Genomic DNA, 21965 nt, shown 5'->3' on the forward strand with positions numbered 1-21965 from the left:
CCTCTCTATCATGTATCATACCGCGCCAGAACCAAGAAAAGCACTTCGAAATTTGTTATTATCTGACCTTGGATTGATTCGATTATAGCGGTCATATGGTATCAAACTTGTGTCAACTTTTGTCTAACCCGATAACAGAACCTCTGAACGCCCTCAACGCAGAATTCATGCTTTGCTAAGCCGTTCCTCACATCGGCTTTCACTTCTCAGCAACAAGCTTCCTGACCTTATCCAGCAATAAAGAACTCTCCCTGCCAAGCTTCTTGTTTCCATTACGATCCCTCGTCTTAGCCATGGCCTTCTTGAACTTCTCCCTCTCAGCAATCTTCTGCGCCCTCTCTTCCTGTCTGCGCTCAAACTCCCGCCGCTTCATCTCAGCCTCCTCCTGGCGCTGTGCTGCTTTGGCGAGTTGCTTGTCGTAGTAGCCTGGTCGTCTGGTGCGCCGTCTGTTGCCATCACTAGTGGGCTCACCGACGGAGTTCTCCTGTGCCTTGGCTTCATCTGCAAGCATGAGCTGTCGTGTGGGATGCATCTCTTCGCCCTCTTCCTCAGGTTGCTTCTCCTCGCTGGTGTCTTCTACAGGAGCCTCATCTTGGACAGGCTCGCTCGTCTTTGGTGCTGGCGCATTTTGTTGTTCACGAGCTTTGATCTTTGCATAAGCCTTCTTGACCTTTGCCTTGTGAATCAACTCCTTCTTGACCTTTGTGACTGTGGTTGAATGTGAGTATATGAAGTGAATGAAAATTTTCAAAGGTAAGATAGGAGAGAGGACAAACCTTTTCGTCGCCAAGGACCGTCTGGTAAATTCTCTGGGCCGACTCTGAAGCCATGCTTGGGCTTCTTTGCCTCTGGAGCAGCATCGCCGCCTTCGTTTTGATGCTTGGGAGCCATAATTGTGGTTTTGTAAGTGTATGAGGATTGTCGTTGATGAGAATTGAGAAATGTCTCCACTGTCTTCGGTGAAGGAGTGGGTCTCACGCTGACCGCGACCGACACCGTAACTAACGGCACTTGTGATTTTTAGGTCGGTTTTCGGAGAGTTTCGGTGGAGCAGCTATGCCGTAATCTGATCAACCAAAAGTTAACCAGAGCTCACACGACTTTGCACTGTTGGACTGAACTGGACTGGACTGGACTGTTTTGTTTATTTGTTGTGTAACTGACTCAAACGAATACGGCATCAACAGATAATTGGTCTACTTGTAAGTGGGCTGATGGAGGAGATGCTGGTATAACTGTTTCTGGTTGAGGATGCATTGCCAGGTCACACAAGAGAGAGTTTTTACTACCTAAAATCGGGTGACTGGCTGGTTCATGGACTGTTGAGCTTCCTAAGGAGCTCAGCAATAACAAGGCACAGCACAGCTTGTCTCAGTGTTATGCTCAAAGGTACTGCGTCTGTTTCTACACGTCAACTCTGCATCACCCATCACACGGTTACAGCCAATGCATGTCAGGGATCCTTCCAGCAGGCGCTAAACGTCAGGTATCCGCAAGGGACGTGAGCACTGTAGATTAGCGTGGGTGAAAAGTTTCTTTTTTTGCTGTGCCTTGTGAGCAATAAGTTGAGATGCTTCATCAGAGACCAAGCCAAAAACGTCGTTAGTTGGATGTGGCATATCTGGGGGCTGTCAGTATCTCCACCTCATGAGCTGTAAGCCAAGATGTGAATATCAAGACATGGACAGACTACCTATAGTAGCTACAGTAGAATATTATCTTACGTTAAGTACTCAGTATGACAAGGGATCTAAAATGTGTCGTTCAAACAAACAACTCCTCTCTCTAAAGGTATCTATAAACATCAAGGTACACGACTCTCTTGTTAGTCTTTGTTCTAGCGTTAGACGTGCTAGGGAATGATTCACACATTCACCGCCATCGGCCCCAGTTGGTGATAGAATTAACGTCGTATCATAACTGCTTGTACCCGGACGGACCTAAACCTAGACCCAGACCCTGTTGATTTCTGCCCGCCTCATCTCTCTGACTCTCTTTAAACATATGACCTCTCTCTCTTAACACGGCAGGTCAACGACTCATTTCGTCTACTTATAAGCCCATCTCCTCTTCTTTGTCTTTTCTAGCTCTTCCGGGGGAAGACGGGACCGCCCAAGACTCACTCCATCGTCAGTGTAACTGTCGTCATATTCGGTGGATGACGTCCCACGATACGATCCCAGATTCCCCATACTCATGCTCAGATTCGCATTCTCTCGACCCACGCCGTGCCTGACTATTGCTCTAATCGTCCTCGTCGCATGATACACCAATATCCACATCTCTCGGCTCATTAATCAGACCCTTTCTCTACCTTGACCACGCCCGTTAGATGACAATATCAGCAACTCTAAAATCCCTGCGTTGAATCACCCATCACCTTTTTATAACACCACCTCTCGGCTCTTTCGTCTTTCTTCATTCATGACGGATTCTACTAAGAAACTGTACGGCTGCTGTTACAGCTATTCAACATCGCCGTCATGCCTATCTTTCAAGCCGATTTAGACAATCACGAATCTGTTGAGCCAGCACCACCTATTGAAGTCGAGGTGCCACCCCCAGCTCCGACGCTTAGACGCCTTTCGGAGGAGAGCATTCGTACCGAACTTTGCGAAGGGCCTATCTTTGAGAGTCCACCACAATCAAACACCAACAGTCCCGAGAGAACCGATAGTGCTGAAAATGGGATATCGGATCGAGCCTCTTTAATCGAGAGGTTAAAGAGGGCTCAGTCTCCGACCTGGATCCCAACCCGTCATGTGCGTTCTTCCATTTCTTTGTTGTGATATCTCCAAATTCTAACAGTCTCTCGCAGTTTGACTCTATTATTCAGCACCACGCTCCTCCTCCCGAGACGAAGCGAACTCAATCGCCATTCGAACCTTCACTACTTGCGCCTGCCCAAATCACACCCGAAAAGAACGACTCCCAATCCGATTTCGACAACAGATTACGCGATGGCCTCAGCATCGAGCGACCGAGATCGGCCCTACACAGCGGTAACTTCACCGAGGAGGAAGCAGTAGCTAAGGATCGTGCGGCTCCGAGGAGTAGATATCCTGCACCAGCAGAGAGCTCATGGATTGCAACTTCACCACCGAGACACTACACGCCGTTCCAGCACGATAAAGGAATACCATTTACAGGGAGTGCAGAGAGTTTCCGATCAACTACATCGCCTCTATCCTCATCTCTCTCCTCAAGCTTTGTGTACAAGCCACCTACTAGTCCTTTGGTTCAGGCCCAGAGCTCAGAAGAACACGACATGTCTATACCGAGAGATGGATTTGGATGTACTGGGAACAGTCGCTACATGCCAAACTCAGCCTCCTCCTCACCGTGGATGTCCCCATCGCCACGATATTCCCTCCCGCAGCGTGTCCCTTCGTATCGCAGAGAAGCATTCCCATATCAGGCACATCAACCTCGACGGTCATTGACTTCAACTCCAAGCTTCATGCAGGCCGGTGCATCTCCACCAACGCCCGCTCTTCTTCGACCACGAAGGTCCTCTCTAGTCGCAGAATCTTCGCCACTTCAGCACGCATCTATGGTTGGATCTTATGAAGAGAGCATTCTTCGTGGTCGCATGTCTACGACCCCTTCTAAGCCACTGGACTTTGTCGCTCAGATCGGCGTGTTGGGCAAGGGAAAATGCAAGTCCAGTTTGAAGTGCCCGCCACACGTTACTCTTTCATTTCCTGCTGTGTATTACAGCTACAGCAGCACCTCTCATGGTAGATCAAATACGGACGACGGGCCGAGTCCCTATGTTGGTCAGATTGACCTTGAAAACGGTCTTCCTAACCCCGATGATGAGCATCGGGCGAAGAAGAAAGCACGAAGCCGATTTGCAGACAGGAAACCCATCGAAGACATGATGGATATCGGTCTTGATAATCAAGGATCTGAGCAAATTTCACGCCGAAATTCTCGAGCCAGCCGCAGGTCCGGTTCTGGCTCTGCGAAAGCCCCTCCAGGCGGAAGCTATCGTATTCCGGAGAAGGGGCAGATCCAAATCATTGTCAAGAATCCGAACAAGACTGCTGTCAAGCTGTTCCTGATTCCTTATGACCTGACGGGTATGGAACCAGGTACCAAAACTTTTGTGAGACAGCGTAGCTACTCGGCTGGTCCCATTATTGAAAACGCCCCTGCAGCATCCGAAGCAAACACCAGTGACCGTCCTATCTTGAGATATCTCGCTCATCTCCACATTTGCTGCCCTGCAAAAGGGCGGTACTATCTTTACAAGAGCATTCGCATTGTCTTTGCAAACCGTGTACCCGACGGCAAGGAGAAACTCAGAAACGAAACAACATGGCCAGAGCCTCGCTACACTCCTTACAAGCCCATTCGTCTGATGCATCCTCCGCTGCCTACACACTCTGGTCCTGGAGCTATGCTAGCCGCTGAAAACGCGCTTCGCAGACGTAGTGTAGGAATCTTCCCGGGCCCTACGTCTCATGCTTTCGATGCCATGGAGCACATGTTTCGGGTCAATGATTCCTCTACTGGCAGCTCTGCAGCGGGCAATACCTTGCCACTCGACCCGATCCCTTTCTATCTTCCTGGGCGCGTCCGAACAAGCAGCGATGTCAGTAACAGCACAAGCACAACTGCCGCCCTCGGCAACGAAATGCGCTCTCCTGGCTCATCCCAAGCCAGTCGTCCTTCGACCAAGGACTCGACCGATGGTTCACCGTCGGGACCTGCACTCTACGAGAAGCTGAACAAAGGTGAACCTGGGTACGGCGGCAATGCCTTCGCTCTTAACAGGTCTGGATCACTTGGTGGTGCTGAAGGTTTGCTTTCCCAGCGCTTGCGTTCCCTCGGGGTCAAGCAACCATCACCTCCAGAGACACCCAACCGGGGTGACATGTCTCCTTAGACAAAAGTTATTCAGTAATTGCATGTTTCAGCATGCCTACCGTACATAAAGTGCCCTCATTGAAAGGGTCTTATTATAACCAAATATCTGTATATTGGATCATAGAGGGTATCGATTGCCCTGGATGGCGTTCTTTTTCTACCCCGTCTAATCATTGGATTGGATCAAAGGGACCTGGTCAGGAGTTATATTGCTTTGAGGCGTTTGGTGTATCTCGATACCAGGCAAAACCTGCCATAGAAGGTTTAGATAGTCAATTGAATCTCTACACACTTATACGACTCTCTAGTAATTGTTGTGAAAGAGCTGGCCAAAAGCTCGTAATACTTTGTACTTGAAACGGTCAACATGTTGGTCATGGCTTGAATTTTCTATTATACAAAAATAGTAGAATCTTGTGGTTTTATACACATAAATCTGTTATACATGATCAATCATCAAACATCTGCCTCCTCAACTTCTCTGCCCGCTTCTTAGCCAGTTTGTGGCGTGATTCTGCTTTGTGTGCCCAGGTATTGTTTCCATGATGATTCTCTTTCGAGTATGGCTTCTTCGGTTGCGGCTTCGCACCGTGAAACCTCTGGTCATAACGATCCCAGAACGCGTTCCAATAGCTGAAGCGTTGGCGGGCAACCTGATCGTCTGGTTGCTCAGATCCCATTGCCTTCGCTTCGATTGTGACGTCGCTTGATGCATTGGAAATCTTGAGCGCTTGGTTCAGCTCAAAGTTTGCGTTTCGTTGAGAATGCCATATAGCGGCATACCGTCGAACTCTGTTATGTAGCATTTCCTTCCATGTCTTGTTGTCGATGACCTCCAGGGGCTCAGATGCTACTCCAAGGTTCCTCCCACGCTTCCTCTCCTTCTGCAACTCTCGGAGCAGAGTCTCTTTAACTTTCAGTAGGGAATGGTAAGAAAGACTCTGAAGTACTTTGTCGAGTTCACCAGGCGAAATCTCTTTACCATTTACGACATATGCCGTAGGCATCGACTGAATCTCTGATGTGGTAAAAGCATGGTGCAGACGTGGGTACTTCTCCTCGACAGTGGATAACACACGAGAGACGTCTCCAGACCAGGCTGCCATCTTACGCATCTCTATCCACTTGTGCTGCAGACGGAAGAGGAGACTGTTGGGAGGCTTCAAGGTACGGGTATTTCGCATCAAACGCGGGATGTGCCGAGGGGGTGCCCAGCCTTGCCACCCTGGCATGAGCATCTTCTCGCACCAGTACAAGGCACGCTCAAATTTGCCCATATCAGAAAGATCACGGACAATGCGCACCCAATTTTGTCGGGTCAGCTTGAAACCAGCTTCTGTGACCTTGTCGACGGTCTTGCTGAGAAGCTCTGGTTGGTTTATCTCCTTGAATGTCATTGCCACTGCGTCAAGAGCACGAGACAGAGAGTACTCGGTACCAGGCATGATGCCATCACCTGAGCGTTTCCGGCTGGATGCAAGGGCACTTTCCCAAGTCTTTTCCCATAGCTCAATGGCCTTACGGTATCTCTGATCTGCGTGAAGTGCGCGTATCAAAGCGGACATGACATCAGGAGGAAACTGTTCGTTCTTGAACTCGGGGAAGATTTCAACGAACAGACTCATCAACTCGTCAATGGAGCCAAAGTCTCGAAGCTCGGTAAGCAGAGTGATCGCTCGACCAACGAATTTAGTCTCTCCTTTGAGTCTTGTGAGATTGCTGATATCAGTTGTACCAACCTCCTCATCCGGCACGGACTCCCCTGTCGTTTTAGCTGCCTCAGAAGCCTTTTCGAAATACGCGACAAATTCTTTGGCCAAATTCTGGGTTCGCTCAACACCAGGTTTTCTCTTCACGGCAGCGCCGACGAGAGCAACCCAAGCACTGAAGGTAACAGGCAAATCTGACTCTTGCAATCGACGGAAAAGACTTTCAACAAGCTCATACTCTCCGACACGAGCAGCTCCAGCCATAACGATAGCGAAATGCGCCGCGGTGACAAGAAACAGTCTTTCCTGAACACCACGCTTCAGTAAATTATAGGCGGGATGGATTTGGTTGACTCGGATAAGCGCCTGGAGAAGAAAGGTGTACGTCTCATCATCCCATTCCACGCCAAATTCTCTCATGCGCTTGAGTAGTTCGTAAACCTTGCTGAGCTTCCCCTCGACACCGTTGAAGTTGATAAGCTGATTCCAAATAGCTCCAGATATGAGCTTACGATGGGTCAGCTCAATGCAAAGGCTCTCAGCCTCGGAAAGAAGGCCATTCTGGCAGTATGCTACCACCAGAGCCAGACCCATTTCTTTGGTGATAGGTACCTCAGCTTGCTGTGATTTGGTGAAGATTTCCAGGGTAGTCTCCAAATCACCCCTTTTAGCGGTCATGGCCATGGCGTGTGCATAGGTGAATCCATCCGGCTCGTGCTTTTCTGCGATATCCTCGAACAATTTCATGACAGCATCATAGTCATTGGTCCTCATGTAAGCCTTGAGATATGTGTTCCAGCAGTCGAGGTCCGGCTCAACCCGGTATTCATTGATCATCTTGTCGATCTCTTTTTTTGCATTCTCAACGTCTCCAAGCTGAGCATATACGTTTATTGTGCTTCTAAATCCACGGGGGGACCGAACCACTTCAGGAAAATCTTTCACGTACTTGGACCATAAGTCTATGACGGCTCGCACATCGCCCCTCTCTGCGTAATATTTGAGATACTTTTCATATCCCCATTGGTTGAGCCCGCCTTTGAAACGAATCCAGTCTTCTTTAATCTCTTCAAGTCTCGCCGACCTCTTTGAGTAGCAGACCTTGAACATGCCGCGGTAGACAGTCATCGCAGGCTGAGCATCTGGTAGTTCCCGAAATTTCTGGTAAATAGGAATAAGTTGCTCCATAGTGGACCGACTCTCCTGCTTTACCATCCAGCGGTCGAACATGGTGTTTAGGTATGTGTTGTATGCATTTCGATCCTTCAGAGTCTCAAGAATAATCCCCGCTTGCTTGGGGCGGCACGGTTCTCGTAGTGCCATGTTGGCAAAGAACTTCCGGAAAGAGGACAAGGCTAGCGAGGCAACGGGGTCTTCCTTGATTTTCTTATGCTGCTCTGCGCCTTCGCCAACTAGATAGGCTCGGAAGGCGAAGTAGTGAGATCCTTGTGAAGGAAGAGACCCAAGCTGCTGAAGTCGTTCTAGATCCGGGGCCAATGCATCGGGTTTTCTTTTGATGCGGTCCTTGTAGAATGAAATCCATACCTCCAAAGCTGCCGCCCATTTTTTCGAGTTGATCGCATCCGCCATTAAGTATTCAAGTCCGTGGTTCAACCCTCTCGTTTCCAATCCGGTTTTGAAGCACTCCACAGCCGAAGGAAGATCCCCGGACCGTAGAAGCAGGATGATTCCTGCAGTTAAGGTGTCATTATCCCACGAATTTGGCGGAATTTGGCGGAATACTGAGAGGGCCCTTCCTGTTTCAACGATGCTATGGGAGCGAGATAGATACTGCACTACCCGGCCACGTATGAAACTTCTTTGGTCATTGTCTAGCACCGAGTACTGGTCCCAAACATCCTGAAAATGGCGACCCTTTCCATCCAATAGCTGTCGAAGTTTCCGTACTTGCTGCAGTTCTGGCTCAGCTTTGGTGCCCACCGTTGGTTTTCCACCAGGAAACAAAGTTGGGTCCTCCGCTATATCGGCTATCTCATAAGGATGTGACCTCTCGTGCGATGGCTCAGGCTGATCAGGAGTCGTCGTTTCGGTCTTTTCTTTATTTTCGTTTGCTTCATTCGTGTCGGTCGTATTCGGAGGTATTATCGAGGAGTATGCTCGTCTTGTCGGAACGATTGCTGTTCTTTGCGCATGCTGAGAGTTGGGTAGTTCAGGGTAGAGGCGGCGTAAAACAGGAATAGTCAATTTTGGGTAAAGGAAGTCGAGGACCAAGACTGAAGCAAGTAGATTCGACTGTAATTGCTTTGTCTCCGGTTCGGAGGCGGCCACCCGAGCAGTTCTCATCGAACCAGGCAGGGAACTGGAAAGTTCGATAGCAGAGGCTCCATGTTGCCAAAAGCCTGTGTGTAATCGTCGAGATCGAATCGAAGTCTTGTGAATTACACGCTGGAGACTGCGCGACTCCAAAGTCGCAGCTGTTCGCTCGAGCATTGAAGTCAAGGGGATGTGCTGTCGAAAGGTTAAGGACAGACGTTGTTCATGCTTGGTGGCAAGTAGACGAAAGGACGGATTCCAATGACAAAAACTAAAAAGCAAGGATCCGAATTGGAGTACCTCAAACTCGAACCGATAAAGAGCGGTTGTATTATACACACGGCAGAGCCGTAGAAGTGAGAAAGAAAGGTTCTATAAATCAACAAGACTCCAATCGCTATGTACAGAAAAAAAGTTTAGCTCGGCCCTCACAAAGATCGAAGTCGTTAACATCAGCCGATATCCACGATCGAAAATGGCCTAGGGATGTTATCTGACCAATGAAATAATCTAGATGGCCGTTAGCGGGGTCGGCCGTTTTGCCTTCAGGGTGCTTTACAACCATCATCGACTCTAGAATTTGTGGTTCATCGGAGGATCTTTCACTGATGCCTCAGTATTATCGTACCTAGTGGAATTCATACTATTGGATGTCACCCTTCTTGTTTTGAAGACTGCAGAAATATCAAGTACAGTGGCAAAGACAAACACATTCAGAGTAGAGTTACTATCACTGGACGCTTGTTTCAATATTCATCAATTTATTCTGGTGGATGTCGATCCAGGATATCTTTTTGCTCTCTCATACAAATAAAGGCATCATACAAAATCTGATAGCGCCGCCATCTTATCCATGTATACGGCGATTTCGAAGAGATCCAATTTCCCAATAATATGAAAAACACCAAATGAGACCAATATCATGACACAATCTGGTAACTCCGAGATAACCAGCTCTCAGCGCAATAGAACCCAGAAAAAGAAACCAAAGGCAGTGCAGCATCCGGTCATCGTACATAAAAAATTAAGAATATGGGTATCGGTCTGGTTTCCGTTTTTTTGTCTTCATACATCCACCTAAGGATAACAAGACAACAGCATTTGAAAGCAAATGATAAAATAGACAAGCACTATCACTTTTATGTGTTGGACTTTGCCTCGTCTGTTGCGTCAGAAGAAGAGGCTCGGACCTCGTTCCGTAGTCCTGAAAAACCATCAGTGGAATGCTGAGCTGAAAGCTCCATCTCCAACCGAGGACCCCGGCTCTGGCTCCGAGTTCGCTGCCTTCGTCGAACTGGTCTATGCTGTTGGAGTTGCTGCTCGACAGGAGATGCAACACGGGAAGGGCAATGCTCTCGACGGAGGCGAGCATGGAGAAGTCGACGTCTTGTGGGAGATGGCACTCTTCTGGGTGAGGATGGTCGGGATGTGTAGCTCAGAGCTGGAGAAGCAGCACGACGACGAGAGCGGCCTCGTAAGTTGCTGGACTCGTCTGCTGGAGCAGCTCGGAATGGGCGGACGCTTCCTCGGGTCATGCTTCGTTCTCTCTTACGGCCTCGTAGGACATCGTGATCGGCATTTGGAGAAACGATAGCTGGCGGCTCAGTGTAGGATGAAGAGCCGGGTGCGACTCGAGCAGTCATGTTGTGCTTTCTTTATGGTGGTATGTGATGGGAGTTGGAGTTGGGTGGTTGTGAAACCGCAGATAAGTCAAGGCAAGATAAGGTAGATAAGTTATATGCAGAAGATAAAGAGCAGAGACGGGCAGATCAAAGTAGCAACGAAGGTATCGAGTCAACAAGTCAACTTTATGGTGTTTGGGGTCACTTGAGCAACGACTGAGTGGTCAAATGCGAGTAGACGTGGCAGGGATGAGCATATAAGTCAAGGTCGTTTTTTTTTCTTGCCTGGACAGTTGATCAAGAAGATGAGGGAGGTAGAGGGCCTCACTCGAGATTTATAAATAGGGATTACCAGAAGAAAAAGTATGTAAAAGGGGGACAAACAACTCGGGAATGGTACTGTAGTTCCAAGGGATTGAAACCTTGAAGGCCCAAGGGATGGGACCCGGTGGAGGGTTGGTTTAGAGGGTGTAGCGTAGCGTAGCGAGGAAGCTAGACGCTAGAGTTAGTGAAGTGTGGGGTGCGGCATTGACATCCGGAGATGGCCCCCGTTGTTTGACATGGAACTTCCAGGCAAAAATGGACTTGGGGATGCGTCTCATCTCATGGTTTGTCCGCTCAATCATCTGATGGAATGGTCACTTTTTGCACTCGCTTACGAATAACGACCCCTGAAACGCTGTATTTGTTTGTTTGTTTATCTGCTGCTCTCTAATGCTTGTCACGTATGCAAAGCAATGACAATATCATAATACTTCATGCTATAAGCACTACGTTTACTTCATATAGTATGATACAGCTGAACGTACGTACTGATAAGCTGATGGTGTTACAGAGAAGATCGGCCTCACGTTGGCGCCGAACTTTGTTGCTTAGCCTCACATCGCAGGATCGAACCTTGAAGAGCAGCATCTTGTTCGCGCGATGAGGCGTCAAGGTGTCTTCCATTGCTTTCCCCGCGCGGAGCAGGCCGTTGGACAGACTGCTACGCTACCTTACCTTTGCAGTGTAACTACCTATCCCTGGGTGTACCGGTATGACTGACCGGATTGGCTTGGCCCTCCCTCCAAGACAATTCGCCAATAAAAGGCATACACAACTGGTATGGAAAGGCTTCACTCACTCAAGCCCCAACCCCAGACGCAGAAGCTTGAACTAGACGATCATAACCAAACTAGAGCTGACGAAACATGACGATGCATATCATGACGTACGAGCCGACGTATCAGCTCTGATGTTATCTGTGCCTGTATCATATCCCGAAGCTGATTGCGAGGTTACAGTTACAAAATGTCTGGTTCGAATCAGCAACTTGGCCGCCAAATACTGCAACTCATGAGATAATGGCCTGCAATTGCCTTTTTGTAACCGTCATCATCAGCAGTTTGGCCATGTGTTTTCCAAGGTTGGCGTGCTTCTAAACCCTCCATCACAAGTTGCACGCGATCAGAGGAGTTTTGTTAGCGCCCAGGCACTCCAATGCTGCCAAACAACCCAACCCATTCTCGTTAGTTCTAGGTACAGTATGTACTGACTGTCCTTTTAGATTGGCGGCTTCGCCTCCAAGTGGTGGCGTTCTTGAAGATTCCTTGCGTCAATCATATCAGTTCGTAGATATTCTAAAAACATCCGTCAAACGAAAACCCCCAAGAACCTTGGCTTGTTCCGAGGAGTGATGCAGATATGTGAGGTCACACTAGGGCCGAGACTATTCTACTGACGCTGTCTAACGCTCCTTGATTGTGGAAAGTTTAAAGGAGAAAGGGGAAAGTAAATTCCGTTTGTGCTGTCACGGGAAACGGAATGGGAATTGTTAGAGTAGCTTAGACTCTCGGGTTGATGCTCCCATAATACGATAAACTCTACATTATTGTTGGTTAGGACAGATACTCCGTAGGCCGCCGTGATCTGTTGTTCGGCGGACTCAAATGTCCGTGATGCCGTTCCTCCGTATTATCATCCGGACATCTCGGCCCCTAATATAGTAGTTAGTTAGTGTATTTAAAGAGATAAAAAAAAAATTAAAAAATTAAGGGGATGAGCATGAATAGATCTAATGCAAAGAAATAACAACTTCCGCATTAGTTAATAAGAAACCATGTTAAGTTCATGCTCGTTCCTCAAGCAAAAGATCATCATCACTAAAAAGCCAATCGATCTCAACTCCCTTCCAGGCCTTGGTTAGGTCCGGCACCCGCTCAGGGGTGAGTATCCACCAATCAGTTCCGGCCCCAGTTCCCAGGCCTGGGCTCACTGGTTGTGGAGGCTGCTGTCAACTGGAGTTTGGCTGATTTTTGGCCTGTCACAAGCTTTGAGTTCGATGAATGATGAGCTCTCGTCATATCCACAACCTGGAACCTCAAACAGGCACACATCGTCATTCTGCAACCAGCTTCATTTTGGTTGTCACTGCCAACAAGAGCCTCCAGCACTTGTTGCTGACTCGTTTCTCTTCTTGATACTGCCCTTTTTCCACTTTCTCTTCACTGCCCCTTTCTTGATAAACTATATTACTCCTTTTCTCGAATAACAACAACATCCATTTATAATCTTATCCCTCCACCCCCTTTCAACCTAAATCAACACGCAGTCACGATCGAGTATCCGAACGAATTCTCCATCGACGAACTCAACTCCTAAAACTTCAGCCTCTACCTAGGGAATGGCCTTGAAAACAGTCTAATACCGCCCCAACCACTCTCTACGTCTTCATCCGCCTTAGCCCCATCCGTCGCCAACATGCCTCGATCACGACCCGCAACAACAGGCTATGAACGCCTCGCACAGGCCGACGACATCAGCGACGACTCAGATGAGGATCCCCTCTCCCAATCCTACGCATCTCTACAGCCCGCGGCCGCTCCACGATATGCCCCCGTAACTCAACCGCGCCATCGTTCTGGCATGGCTAGTCCCAAATCATTTGCCTCGTCATCGCAACCCAAATTTCGCCATCGTTCAGGAAGCAGCGCCGGTGTCGACCTCAAGGCCATCAATGCTCGTCTGGAGCGATGGGCAGACGAGATTGCTTCGCGTTTCAAGCGCAAGGGGAAGAACCAGCAAGGCGAAGAGGAGCGCCTTGAAATTCACTATTCTGTCTTCCAGCCTCCCGAGGGTGTTCGACCGGTGACCGCTGAGAGTATTGCGGCGCCGCAGGAAGGTGTCATGACCAGAGCAGAGTTTGAAACCATCGTGGAAAGCGTACGAAGTGCTATTCGGCAAGAAATCCACCCAAGTATGATTTCTCAAGGCAGTTCTGGTAGTTACTTTGCACGAAATCCTGATGGCAAAATTGTCGGTGTTTTTAAACCCAAGGACGAGGAGCCATACGCTGCAGGAAACCCCAAATGGAACAAGTGGATTCACAGAAACTTGTTCCCCTGCTGCTTTGGAAGAGCCTGGTATGTCATCTTCGTAAAGGCTTCCCGTATCATTGCTAACGTTTCTGTAGTCTTATTCCTAATCTCTCGTATGTCAGCGAAGCAGCTGCCTACGTACTCGATTGCCAACTACGAACACACCTCGTTCCATACACAGACGTTGTATGGCTTGCTTCCAAATCCTTCCACTATCCATTCTGGGATCGCCGCAAGTTCCATCGCAAGAAGAAGCCTCTCCCCGCGAAGCCCGGCAGCTTCCAGGTCTTCCTCAAGGGCTTCAAGGATGCCAACGTGTTCCTTCGTGAACATCCTTGGCCGGATCAATACTGGTCAGGATTCCGTACAAACGATGGTCAGAGTAAGAAGAAGAGGAGATGGACGGAGAGCTGCCGTCCATCAGGAAACGCCTCGCCGAACGATGGATACAACAGCGACGACGAAGAAGCTGCCCAAGCCGCGAATCTTTTGGGTCCTGATAACTTCATATGGACCGACAACTTGAAAGAATCTCTGCGGGAAGAGCTTGAGAAGCTGGTCATTCTCGACTACATTATGCGAAATACAGATCGTGGTCTGGACAATTGGATGATCAAGGTTGATTGGGAGACAGGCAAGGCCTCGATAGCATCAGACCCCATCCAAATGAACATGGAACCCGTCGCTGAGGAAGAGGGCCCTCGACCTGTTGATCTTTCACAACAAGGGCCTCGTGCTACGAGGGCGTCATATCCTTATAAGACCCAGAGACCTATGAGCGCCTCAAGCCGACAACCAGCAGGAAACGAGCCAGCAATTACCATTGGAGCTATCGACAACTCACTGTCATGGCCCTGGAAACACCCTGATGCTTGGAGAAGGTAAGGACATATATCAACGCTGTGAGAGGTATGCTAATTTGTGTTGTCAGTTTCCCCTTTGGCTGGCTTTTCCTCCCCGTTGACCTCATCGGAAGGCCATTTTCTCAAAAGACACGGGATCACTTTCTACCATTGCTGACATCCACATCATGGTGGACTCAGACGATTCTCGCTTTAAAGAGGGTATTCCAGATGGATGTTGATTTCCAGGAACGCATGTTTGCTAAGCAAGTCGCCGTCATGAAGGGTCAGGCCTGGAACGTCGTTGAGACACTCAAGACTCCTGATCATGGCCCTCTTGAACTGACCCGCCGAGCGAGAGTTTGTGTCTGGGATGATCTAGTTGACGTGCCTGTTGCTGTTCCTATGCGTAATACGTCCTCGGAAGTCCGCCGCAACCCCCACGTCCGTCAATCCATGGACGAGGCCGACATTGCTAGTTCGGCTCCGACCAATAATCCTCCAATCGAGGACCTTCTCGGTCTGGCCAGTGCACCCGCCGATATGCCTCATCCAGGTAGATTTGAGCTCTCATCTCCGACAGGCGAGACTGCTCAGTCACCAGATGAGGTGCCCCCAAGCGAACCCAACCTCCTGGCACCAGCGGGGCAGCAACAAAACGGTGGAGATATAGCCAAGCGTCCCACGGTCCAGGCAGCTGGGTTTAGGAACAGCTACCAGGGTCCTGTTCGTGCACTCAACATGTATGAACCAGCACGCCAGCAGGCACCGCGACAGCAACGAAGATATTCATTTGCCAACGCTGCTGCCCGTCGTAACAGCAACACCATCGCACAGCAGTATTATGGTGAAAATGAGAACTACACCGACGACCTAGAAGGTGACCTAGGATATGCTGCAGCTGAGGGGCAGATGGGCAACCAACGCAAGGTCATTGTTGAGCGGCTCGAAGCCGTCAAGAGTAGGAACCCCGTCTTTACCTGCTGGTAGGGGCCTTGACCTTGGCCGCAGCATTTTGTTTGCTTTTGATTTGAACGGCTGTCTGTCTTCAAAGACTGCAGGCATTGGATACACTATCTCTGCCAAGGTCTCAGCAGTCACGTCACTTCACAGGGTGGCCTTCCCAATATGTCATTCCGTGAGGTTGCATCCCTTATTAAGGCCACCTTGATCTTATAAATCCAGGGGTAACCTGTTGCATCCGTGCTGTTCCCCTCTTGGTCAATATGCAACTTGTTCGAATATTTGGTCGAGCGTTACTGGTTCGGGGTTTATGTGCATAATGCTGGTCACCGTGAGGTTTTTTCCCAGAGACACAATGGTCCTTTTGGAACACTTGTCTCACTGCAAGCCAGTGTACCATCGCTACGAAAAGAGAAAACAGGCCGCCCAGGTTTGCAAGCAAGCCACAGAATCCAAGCTGACTTGCATGAGAACTCGAAAACCAAGCGAGGATGTGTGCAAGCAGAGCGGGGTCAAGAGCTGACATGTCATTACTGTACAGTATGGTTCAAAGGCTCTGGTTCGGAATTTGCTGTGCTTATCCCGGTGCAGTATTCGGTGGTGTCTTGGGAGTTTTGGGCTAAAGAAGCCGTACGGGTTATGATGGTAAAATTCAGATGTCGTTATGATAGCCCACCACAAAATAGAAGGATATGGATACAGGCTATAGCCCAATCTTTTTTTGGACATCATGCTGTAGCATCCATGGCTTAGTTCATAGATACTGTTGAGATCTTGAGCCTTCCAAAATGCCGTACAAACTGTGTTATCTGTGCTGAGGAATAGAAACCGAATGGTGTGGTAAATCCCACGGATTAGCGGAACAGTGCCCGTATAACCACGCCCACCAATTTCCCGGGTTTCTGGTCAGAACCCGAGAGTCTGGGTCGGTAAACCATGGCTTGAGCATGGTTCCCCCTGTCTTTGTAGTATCAGCCGTAGCGCATAAGCGTTCTACTATCGGTTAGTTGACAATAGTGATTCAGACAAAGTGCTACCAGAGCTGAGTTCTGTTTGCTCTGCAATCTTGCATGTCGGTGTCCTGCCCAATCCACCATGTCTTGTATTGGAACAGACCGCGGCTAAGTTTATCCGAGTGACGGAGTTATCCATATGAGGCCGCACCACGTAGTCAGAAAGGTAACAGTCAGTTGACGATCCTCCTTTGGCGTGCAGCCTGGCAGCCTTTTGGACTCGGTGCTTTATGTTTATCCCCCCACAGACTCCATGATGGCGGCCCGTAGCGGCTGTTGAAAGGCTGCGTGTGGGTAAGGGAGCCACTGGACCCTCCGAAGCTGTGTGTGACAGTTAGAACGTTCCAACTTGCGAGGTGTCACTTGCGACATGCTCAGAACATGCTATTGATGCCACACAATTTTAAGGGTCTTGGACGGAGCCAAGGACGCCATTTGGCAAGATTTTCAGTATGCTGTCGCCTTCCTTTCCGAAGCACCCAGCGTGATCTCTGGTGCGGTCATGGGACAGGCGGATCGTTACTTACAAGTTATCGCAACCTCGCAAACCGTGGACACTTCCCATTCGTTGGTAGGGTTTCTCGTCGTCTCCGTATCCACAAGACCCTTTGTGAGACTTGATCATTGTGAGCCTATGACCGGATCAAGTAAGCTCTCCCAGGTTACCCCTGTTAATATAAGGATGCGGCAATAGGGACCATTGATTGTCATCGTCGAGCTCCTTTCTCTGCGTGTCATGAGCTGACAGAGAGCTTTGGCTCGTCACCACCTGCAGCGTTACAACCTGCAACGGCCCGTCAATGTGTACATCGACACTAGTAGAGGTACGACGTTGGGCGAGTGGCATTCTTTCGTCCCAGTTTTCGTTAAGATGTCCTTTCAGAATTCGATAGGTCGTATGATGTTAATTGCGAAGCCCAGAGAGTGAATTAGCCGAAGGGGGGTAGCAAATTCACGCCAGCCGCGAGAACCCATCCAATGCAACTTAGCGGCCCATCACCAGCATATATGCGGCCATGAGACCTCCCTTTTACACGCCTCTGCCACTAGGAATCTTCTGAATTCAGGCTTTGCATAAAACACTGCTGGATACACGAGGCGGTGAAGAGATGAATTGTCCAGTTCCTGGTCTGAGAACTATCGCTGTTTGGCTTTAAAAGATCCCGGTGCTGTTGAGGTGGATCATAACCAGTATCGTTGAGACCCATCGAAGGGTGCTTTTTGGTGATAGGGAAGTGCTCTGACTGGGCTCCTTCGTCGTCTGCGTCGCAATCTTAGCGCAACCATATTCTCGTTGGCAAGAAGGCGCCAGGGCTAGATAGTAAGGGCCATTCGCCTGACTCGCCTATACATATAATCAGCGAATCTCCCGGTCAAGCAAGTGTTGTCGGCCACCGTAGTCGTACGCGAGCTCCGAAGACACCAAGTTGTACCAGAGTACAGCAATTTTGGGTGGCCCGTATCCCGAAGGCTGTCCCAGGTCCATGCCATTGGTATTGACATGGATTGTCATTGGACTTGCTCCGGGGAGCTTTCATTGTGAAACCATGATCTTACTTTGTTCACCAAAAACGCTGTTACACATGTGACAAACCGCGTATCCTTCTTGTCTAGCTGATGATCACTACCGACGTTGGGGTAGGACAGCCTCACTATCGACGTCAAACGGTTCGAAGTCATTGGGCGCCACCTTCCATGGCAGGCACATAGTCTCAAGCCATCCACGGAGTCTGCACAAGTCCCGACAACCGGGTGCCTGAGCGTGATGGTGGGAAGGATTCCATCCAACTCAAAATGGATGCATTGGTTGGTTCTAACAGAGTAAGGCGAGAATGAGACCCTCCACCAGAAGCTGCACCTGTACGGAGTAGAGTTGACTGCAATCATGTCTAATAACATGCCGCAAACCATTCTCTCCACTTCGAGTGGAACCTGTCTCGTCGACCGAAGCATGGGGCCATGAATGGAAAAAGGATGCTAATGAGGCAATCAAGGGCACCCAGACTAGTGATTTCCATTTTACCCATCGATGGCTACTTTGATATCCAAGGTCTTGGTGAGAGTGTCAAGAATTTGTGAATCTCAAGTTCAGAATCTTTCGAGCTCCCTGTTTAGTATCCATCAATAGCCAAAAGAGCCAGCCTCTAACCTATACCCAGGTGTTGATGCCTTGCCTGAATCTCCCAGCGTCATCTTGTCATATTCCATAGGATACTGCGGTTGTGAAATGGCCCCTGGTGGTATGTTCGCCGTTATTCTTCCGTAACAGGGCCAATATGAGTTGAACGGCAGAGCTCTGGGGTGTCAAGATCGGCATTGGACCTTCAGGAAGCAGTCCTTTGCCGGCCCGTGTCTCGGCTCTCTGCTAGATCATCTCCGCATTCTTCGAGAAGCCCTGTTGCGCCTTTGAATGGTACGCAAGGCCGCTAGATGCAAAAGCCACCATAGTCATGTTACGTCTTTGCACTCTGCATCCTAGCACCAGGGTGGCTCTTATACGTTAGGCTAGGGTCGCGCTTTTGGGTACCACATGTCTTCCTTAGGAATTGTTTAAATCCTTTTTGGAAAAGGCAGCTCTGCTCGTCCTGGCTATCGTCGCCCGAGCAAGCTTGCATCATACTTGTAGTATTGAGAGGCATTTCGTGTCCAAAAATTCGACGGTAAAGAAAATGGATGTAGAGTAAGACTACCAAAGTTTCTTGATATGGAAGTTTCGCTAAGCCCCCATGCAAAGGGATGGAACCGTGCCCTTGGACGAGACGTTCACCGAGACAATCGAACACTATGGGCGCTCTTATCAACATTACTCCCTCACGAATGGTACATATTTTGCACCCATCGATGAGGTAAGTTGAAGATCTGTATCCAGGATCGAAGTGGTTGACAGAAAGTAACAAAAGTCACTGAACTAGGACGAAATCTCGCGCCTCGAGGTGATGCACGGAGTACTCAGCAGGCTCTTTGATGGGAGGCTCATATTCCCCCCTATCAGGTCGCCACGACGAATACTCGATTGCGGTTGTGGTCCAGGAGATTGGGCCATCGAAGTCGCTACACAATATCCTGACGCCGAAGTGAGTTTCCCCTAGGCCATTGGCAAGTCTTCCTTTCAAGGGGCAGTGTTTATAGGCCATCCGAGTCAGGCGAAATTCGATACACCGTGTTCCATCATGGAGCTTGAGGCAACTTGATTTTGTATGCTCTTGTGGCCCCATCCTCGAGTCTCGAGGAGGTGTTTTTGGATATCACCATGGTCAACCGGGCCAGCCTGACTCGATTCTTAAACCACCAAGATAAGGATCTGAGATGAGATATTTTGTGGCTAAGTCTTTTGCACAGGTCCTTGGCATCGATGTCAGCCCGCACATGATTCCAGAAAACCCTCCCGACAATATGGAGCTCCAAGTTGACGACCTTAACGGGAGGCAAGTAGCTGTGAGCAAGTCCTGTGATCCATGCTAACCTGGGTTCGGAATAGGTTTACGTTTCGGTCCAACCACTTTGACGTTGTCCATAGCCAAATGGTCGCCGGGGGCATCCATGCGAATCGCTGGCGAAGCTATATTCGAGACATTTTCCGCGTATTGAAGCCAGGCGGGTGGTGTCAGATGGTCGAGATATACTTCAACGCCCAATCTGACAATGGTACGCTAAGTAGAGGTGATTTCCCTAGTCTCCTGGACACGGAAACTTCTGCATCCTAACAATTTTGCCGAGTAGACCACGCCCTGTCGCAATGGTCCAGACAATACTTGGAAAGCCAGCAGCCATACAAAGATCCGCGGGCACCACTTCAATTAGCCAGCTGGATGAGAAGCGCAGGTTTTACGGAAGTCGAGTCGAGACTCTTGACGTTGCCAATGTGCGGCTGGTCGAGTGGTAGGTTGCTTTGATACCAGATCGTATGTGTTGAGGCTGATGGTAGTGTAGTCCCCCGAGATTATGACATAGGTCGATCTAATACCGATAACGTGAACCAGCTATTGTATTCGTTAGCATTATACCCATTCACACAGTTTCTTGGGTATGTCGGTTACAATCTGTCCGAGTAATGTTTGACTGAGCCTTGTACAGGATGTCTTTCAGTGATTTCCAACTCTTGATAGCTCAAGCGAGGAGCGAAGCCAGCAACCCAGCATTCAAGGTACGTTTTCTCGGTTCTTGGCTCAAAAAGGGGCGAATCCTGATGTGAGTTGATTGTTAACGATTTGTAGGCCTACTTTCCCGTGTAAGTTTCCCTAGGCCGTTTCCACGGTCTTGTGTTATTCTGACAGATGACATGGCAGTTATGTTTGTATTGGTAGAAAGCCACGACGGTAACAGCCATCAAGTCTCATTTTGAGCCATTGAGACATGCCTCGGTCAATCGCGAGATATTGTGCGGCCAGGGGTTATGATGTAAAGTTTTACGGCGTCCCAAAGGCATTTGTGCTGCGTTGTAGCGCCCACGATTGGATGGAAGGATAGTAAATGGTATATGCAAAGGGGGGATGGAACAAGATGCCACTACTCGATCTTGTAGTTGAAACAAGGTTTTGTTGGCTGGACAGGGAAGCGACAGTGGCGCGCCATCGAGTGGATAATAGAGGAAGGTTGGAGGAAAATCCTGAGATTCGTTGCCGAACACGGCAAGCATGGCCTGGCTTTGACTGGGCATGAAGGAAGTAACAACGGATGGAAAGAGAAGTGACGTGCAGGTGCTCGGACTTAAGGCAAGAAAAGAAAGAAAGAGAACCGCTACCAACACCCATGAAGTGGCTGCTCGTCCCTTTTATGATTTCCAGGGAATGATTCGTAATGACTGGTGGATGGACACTCGGTACCGACAGTTTGGGCCCGATGTGCAAGAGAGTTATTACCAGCGGCCGCAACAGGTCCGAGACCTCACAATATCACGATGAGCATGACATAGGGAGACGACTAAGGACAGACGGTGTGTGGAAGAGACATGCTGGTGACATCTCAGAAGTCGTACTACTCAATGACAAGATGGATACGATAATCTAGTCCAGTGTCTATTAAATCACCATTCCCCTTCTATACAACCCTGGTTCGTTGTCTCGGGCCTGACTACCCATGAGTTCATCTCCTCATCTCCACCAACGACGCGACCCGAGAATGAGATCTCGTTCCAGTTTCAGGGAAGAGAACGGTTAGCAATGGAACCACAACCCTGACCTTACCGTCCGTCACCTGAGTTTCGACCACCTCTCGAACCCAAAGACAGCTGAAATGTTTCGAAACAGAATAGTCGATCTGCATCTACGACACACAACGTTCGAGCCGCCTCCTGGTCTGTTCCTTGGCCGGT

The 21965-nt window shown here is 49.2% G+C and overlaps 7 protein-coding genes across 7 annotated transcripts; 3 read left to right on the plus strand and 4 right to left on the minus strand.

Moving 5' to 3' along the window:
• On the minus strand, positions 1-1154 carry FOIG_08135 (uncharacterized protein). Its single transcript, XM_031208044.1, has 2 exons — positions 777-1154; positions 1-708 (listed from the first exon to the last, which is right to left on the minus strand). The coding sequence occupies exons 1-2, from the start codon at positions 889-891 to the stop codon at positions 200-202; spliced, it is 624 nt and encodes a 207-aa protein (XP_031062178.1). The 5' UTR covers positions 892-1154; the 3' UTR covers positions 1-199.
• A 622-nt stretch (positions 1155-1776) lies between these two features.
• FOIG_08136 (uncharacterized protein) lies at positions 1777-5176 on the plus strand. Its single transcript, XM_031208045.1, has 2 exons — positions 1777-2762; positions 2819-5176. The coding sequence occupies exons 1-2, from the start codon at positions 2484-2486 to the stop codon at positions 4892-4894; spliced, it is 2355 nt and encodes a 784-aa protein (XP_031062179.1). The 5' UTR covers positions 1777-2483; the 3' UTR covers positions 4895-5176.
• Positions 5177-5188: 12 nt separating this feature from the next.
• On the minus strand, positions 5189-9279 carry FOIG_08137 (uncharacterized protein). Its single transcript, XM_031208046.1, has one exon. It carries the CDS (start codon positions 9033-9035, stop codon positions 5325-5327), a length of 3711 nt encoding a protein of 1236 aa, XP_031062180.1. The 5' UTR covers positions 9036-9279; the 3' UTR covers positions 5189-5324.
• Positions 9280-9566: 287 nt separating this feature from the next.
• On the minus strand, positions 9567-10949 carry FOIG_08138 (uncharacterized protein). Its single transcript, XM_031208047.1, has one exon. It carries the CDS (start codon positions 10499-10501, stop codon positions 9998-10000), a length of 504 nt encoding a protein of 167 aa, XP_031062181.1. The 5' UTR covers positions 10502-10949; the 3' UTR covers positions 9567-9997.
• Positions 10950-12796: 1847 nt separating this feature from the next.
• On the plus strand, positions 12797-16965 carry FOIG_08139 (uncharacterized protein). The gene is made up of 3 exons (XM_031208048.1): positions 12797-13881; positions 13932-14717; positions 14768-16965. Exons 1-3 carry the CDS (start codon positions 13220-13222, stop codon positions 15666-15668), a joined length of 2349 nt encoding a protein of 782 aa, XP_031062182.1. The 5' UTR covers positions 12797-13219; the 3' UTR covers positions 15669-16965.
• FOIG_08140 (uncharacterized protein) lies at positions 16195-21387 on the minus strand. Its single transcript, XM_031208049.1, has 2 exons — positions 20692-21387; positions 16195-20634 (listed from the first exon to the last, which is right to left on the minus strand). Exon 2 carries the CDS (start codon positions 18605-18607, stop codon positions 18164-18166), a length of 444 nt encoding a protein of 147 aa, XP_031062183.1. The 5' UTR covers positions 18608-20634; positions 20692-21387; the 3' UTR covers positions 16195-18163.
• Positions 19439-21555, plus strand: FOIG_08141 (uncharacterized protein; the record flags this gene model as incomplete). The annotated part of the gene is made up of 4 exons (XM_031208050.1): positions 19439-19500; positions 20456-20533; positions 20761-20798; positions 21410-21555. 4 exons carry the CDS (start codon positions 19439-19441, stop codon positions 21553-21555), a joined length of 324 nt encoding a protein of 107 aa, XP_031062184.1.
• Positions 21556-21965: the final 410 nt, after the last annotated feature.

Source organism: Fusarium odoratissimum (assembly GCF_000260195.1).
Source record: "Fusarium odoratissimum NRRL 54006 unplaced genomic scaffold supercont1.12, whole genome shotgun sequence".
In the NCBI taxonomy this organism is placed as follows: Eukaryota; Fungi; Ascomycota; class Sordariomycetes; order Hypocreales; family Nectriaceae; genus Fusarium; species Fusarium odoratissimum.

Coding starts and splice junctions, on each gene's coding strand:
- FOIG_08138 (XM_031208047.1), bottom strand. CDS start 10,501: ATGACTGCTCGAGTCGCACCCGGCTCTTCATCCTACACTGAGCCGCCA.
- FOIG_08139 (XM_031208048.1), top strand. CDS start 13,220: ATGCCTCGATCACGACCCGCAACAACAGGCTATGAACGCCTCGCACAG. Junction 13,882..13,931: donor TGCTGCTTTGGAAGAGCCTG/GTATGTCATCTT, acceptor ACGTTTCTGTAG/TCTTATTCCTAATCTCTCGT. Junction 14,718..14,767: donor CACCCTGATGCTTGGAGAAG/GTAAGGACATAT, acceptor TTGTGTTGTCAG/TTTCCCCTTTGGCTGGCTTT.
- FOIG_08136 (XM_031208045.1), top strand. CDS start 2,484: ATGCCTATCTTTCAAGCCGATTTAGACAATCACGAATCTGTTGAGCCA. Junction 2,763..2,818: donor CCTGGATCCCAACCCGTCAT/GTGCGTTCTTCC, acceptor AGTCTCTCGCAG/TTTGACTCTATTATTCAGCA.
- FOIG_08140 (XM_031208049.1), bottom strand. CDS start 18,607: ATGCTTCGGTCGACGAGACAGGTTCCACTCGAAGTGGAGAGAATGGTT.
- FOIG_08135 (XM_031208044.1), bottom strand. CDS start 891: ATGGCTCCCAAGCATCAAAACGAAGGCGGCGATGCTGCTCCAGAGGCA. Junction 709..776: donor CGGTCCTTGGCGACGAAAAG/GTTTGTCCTCTC, acceptor ATTCAACCACAG/TCACAAAGGTCAAGAAGGAG.
- FOIG_08137 (XM_031208046.1), bottom strand. CDS start 9,035: ATGCTCGAGCGAACAGCTGCGACTTTGGAGTCGCGCAGTCTCCAGCGT.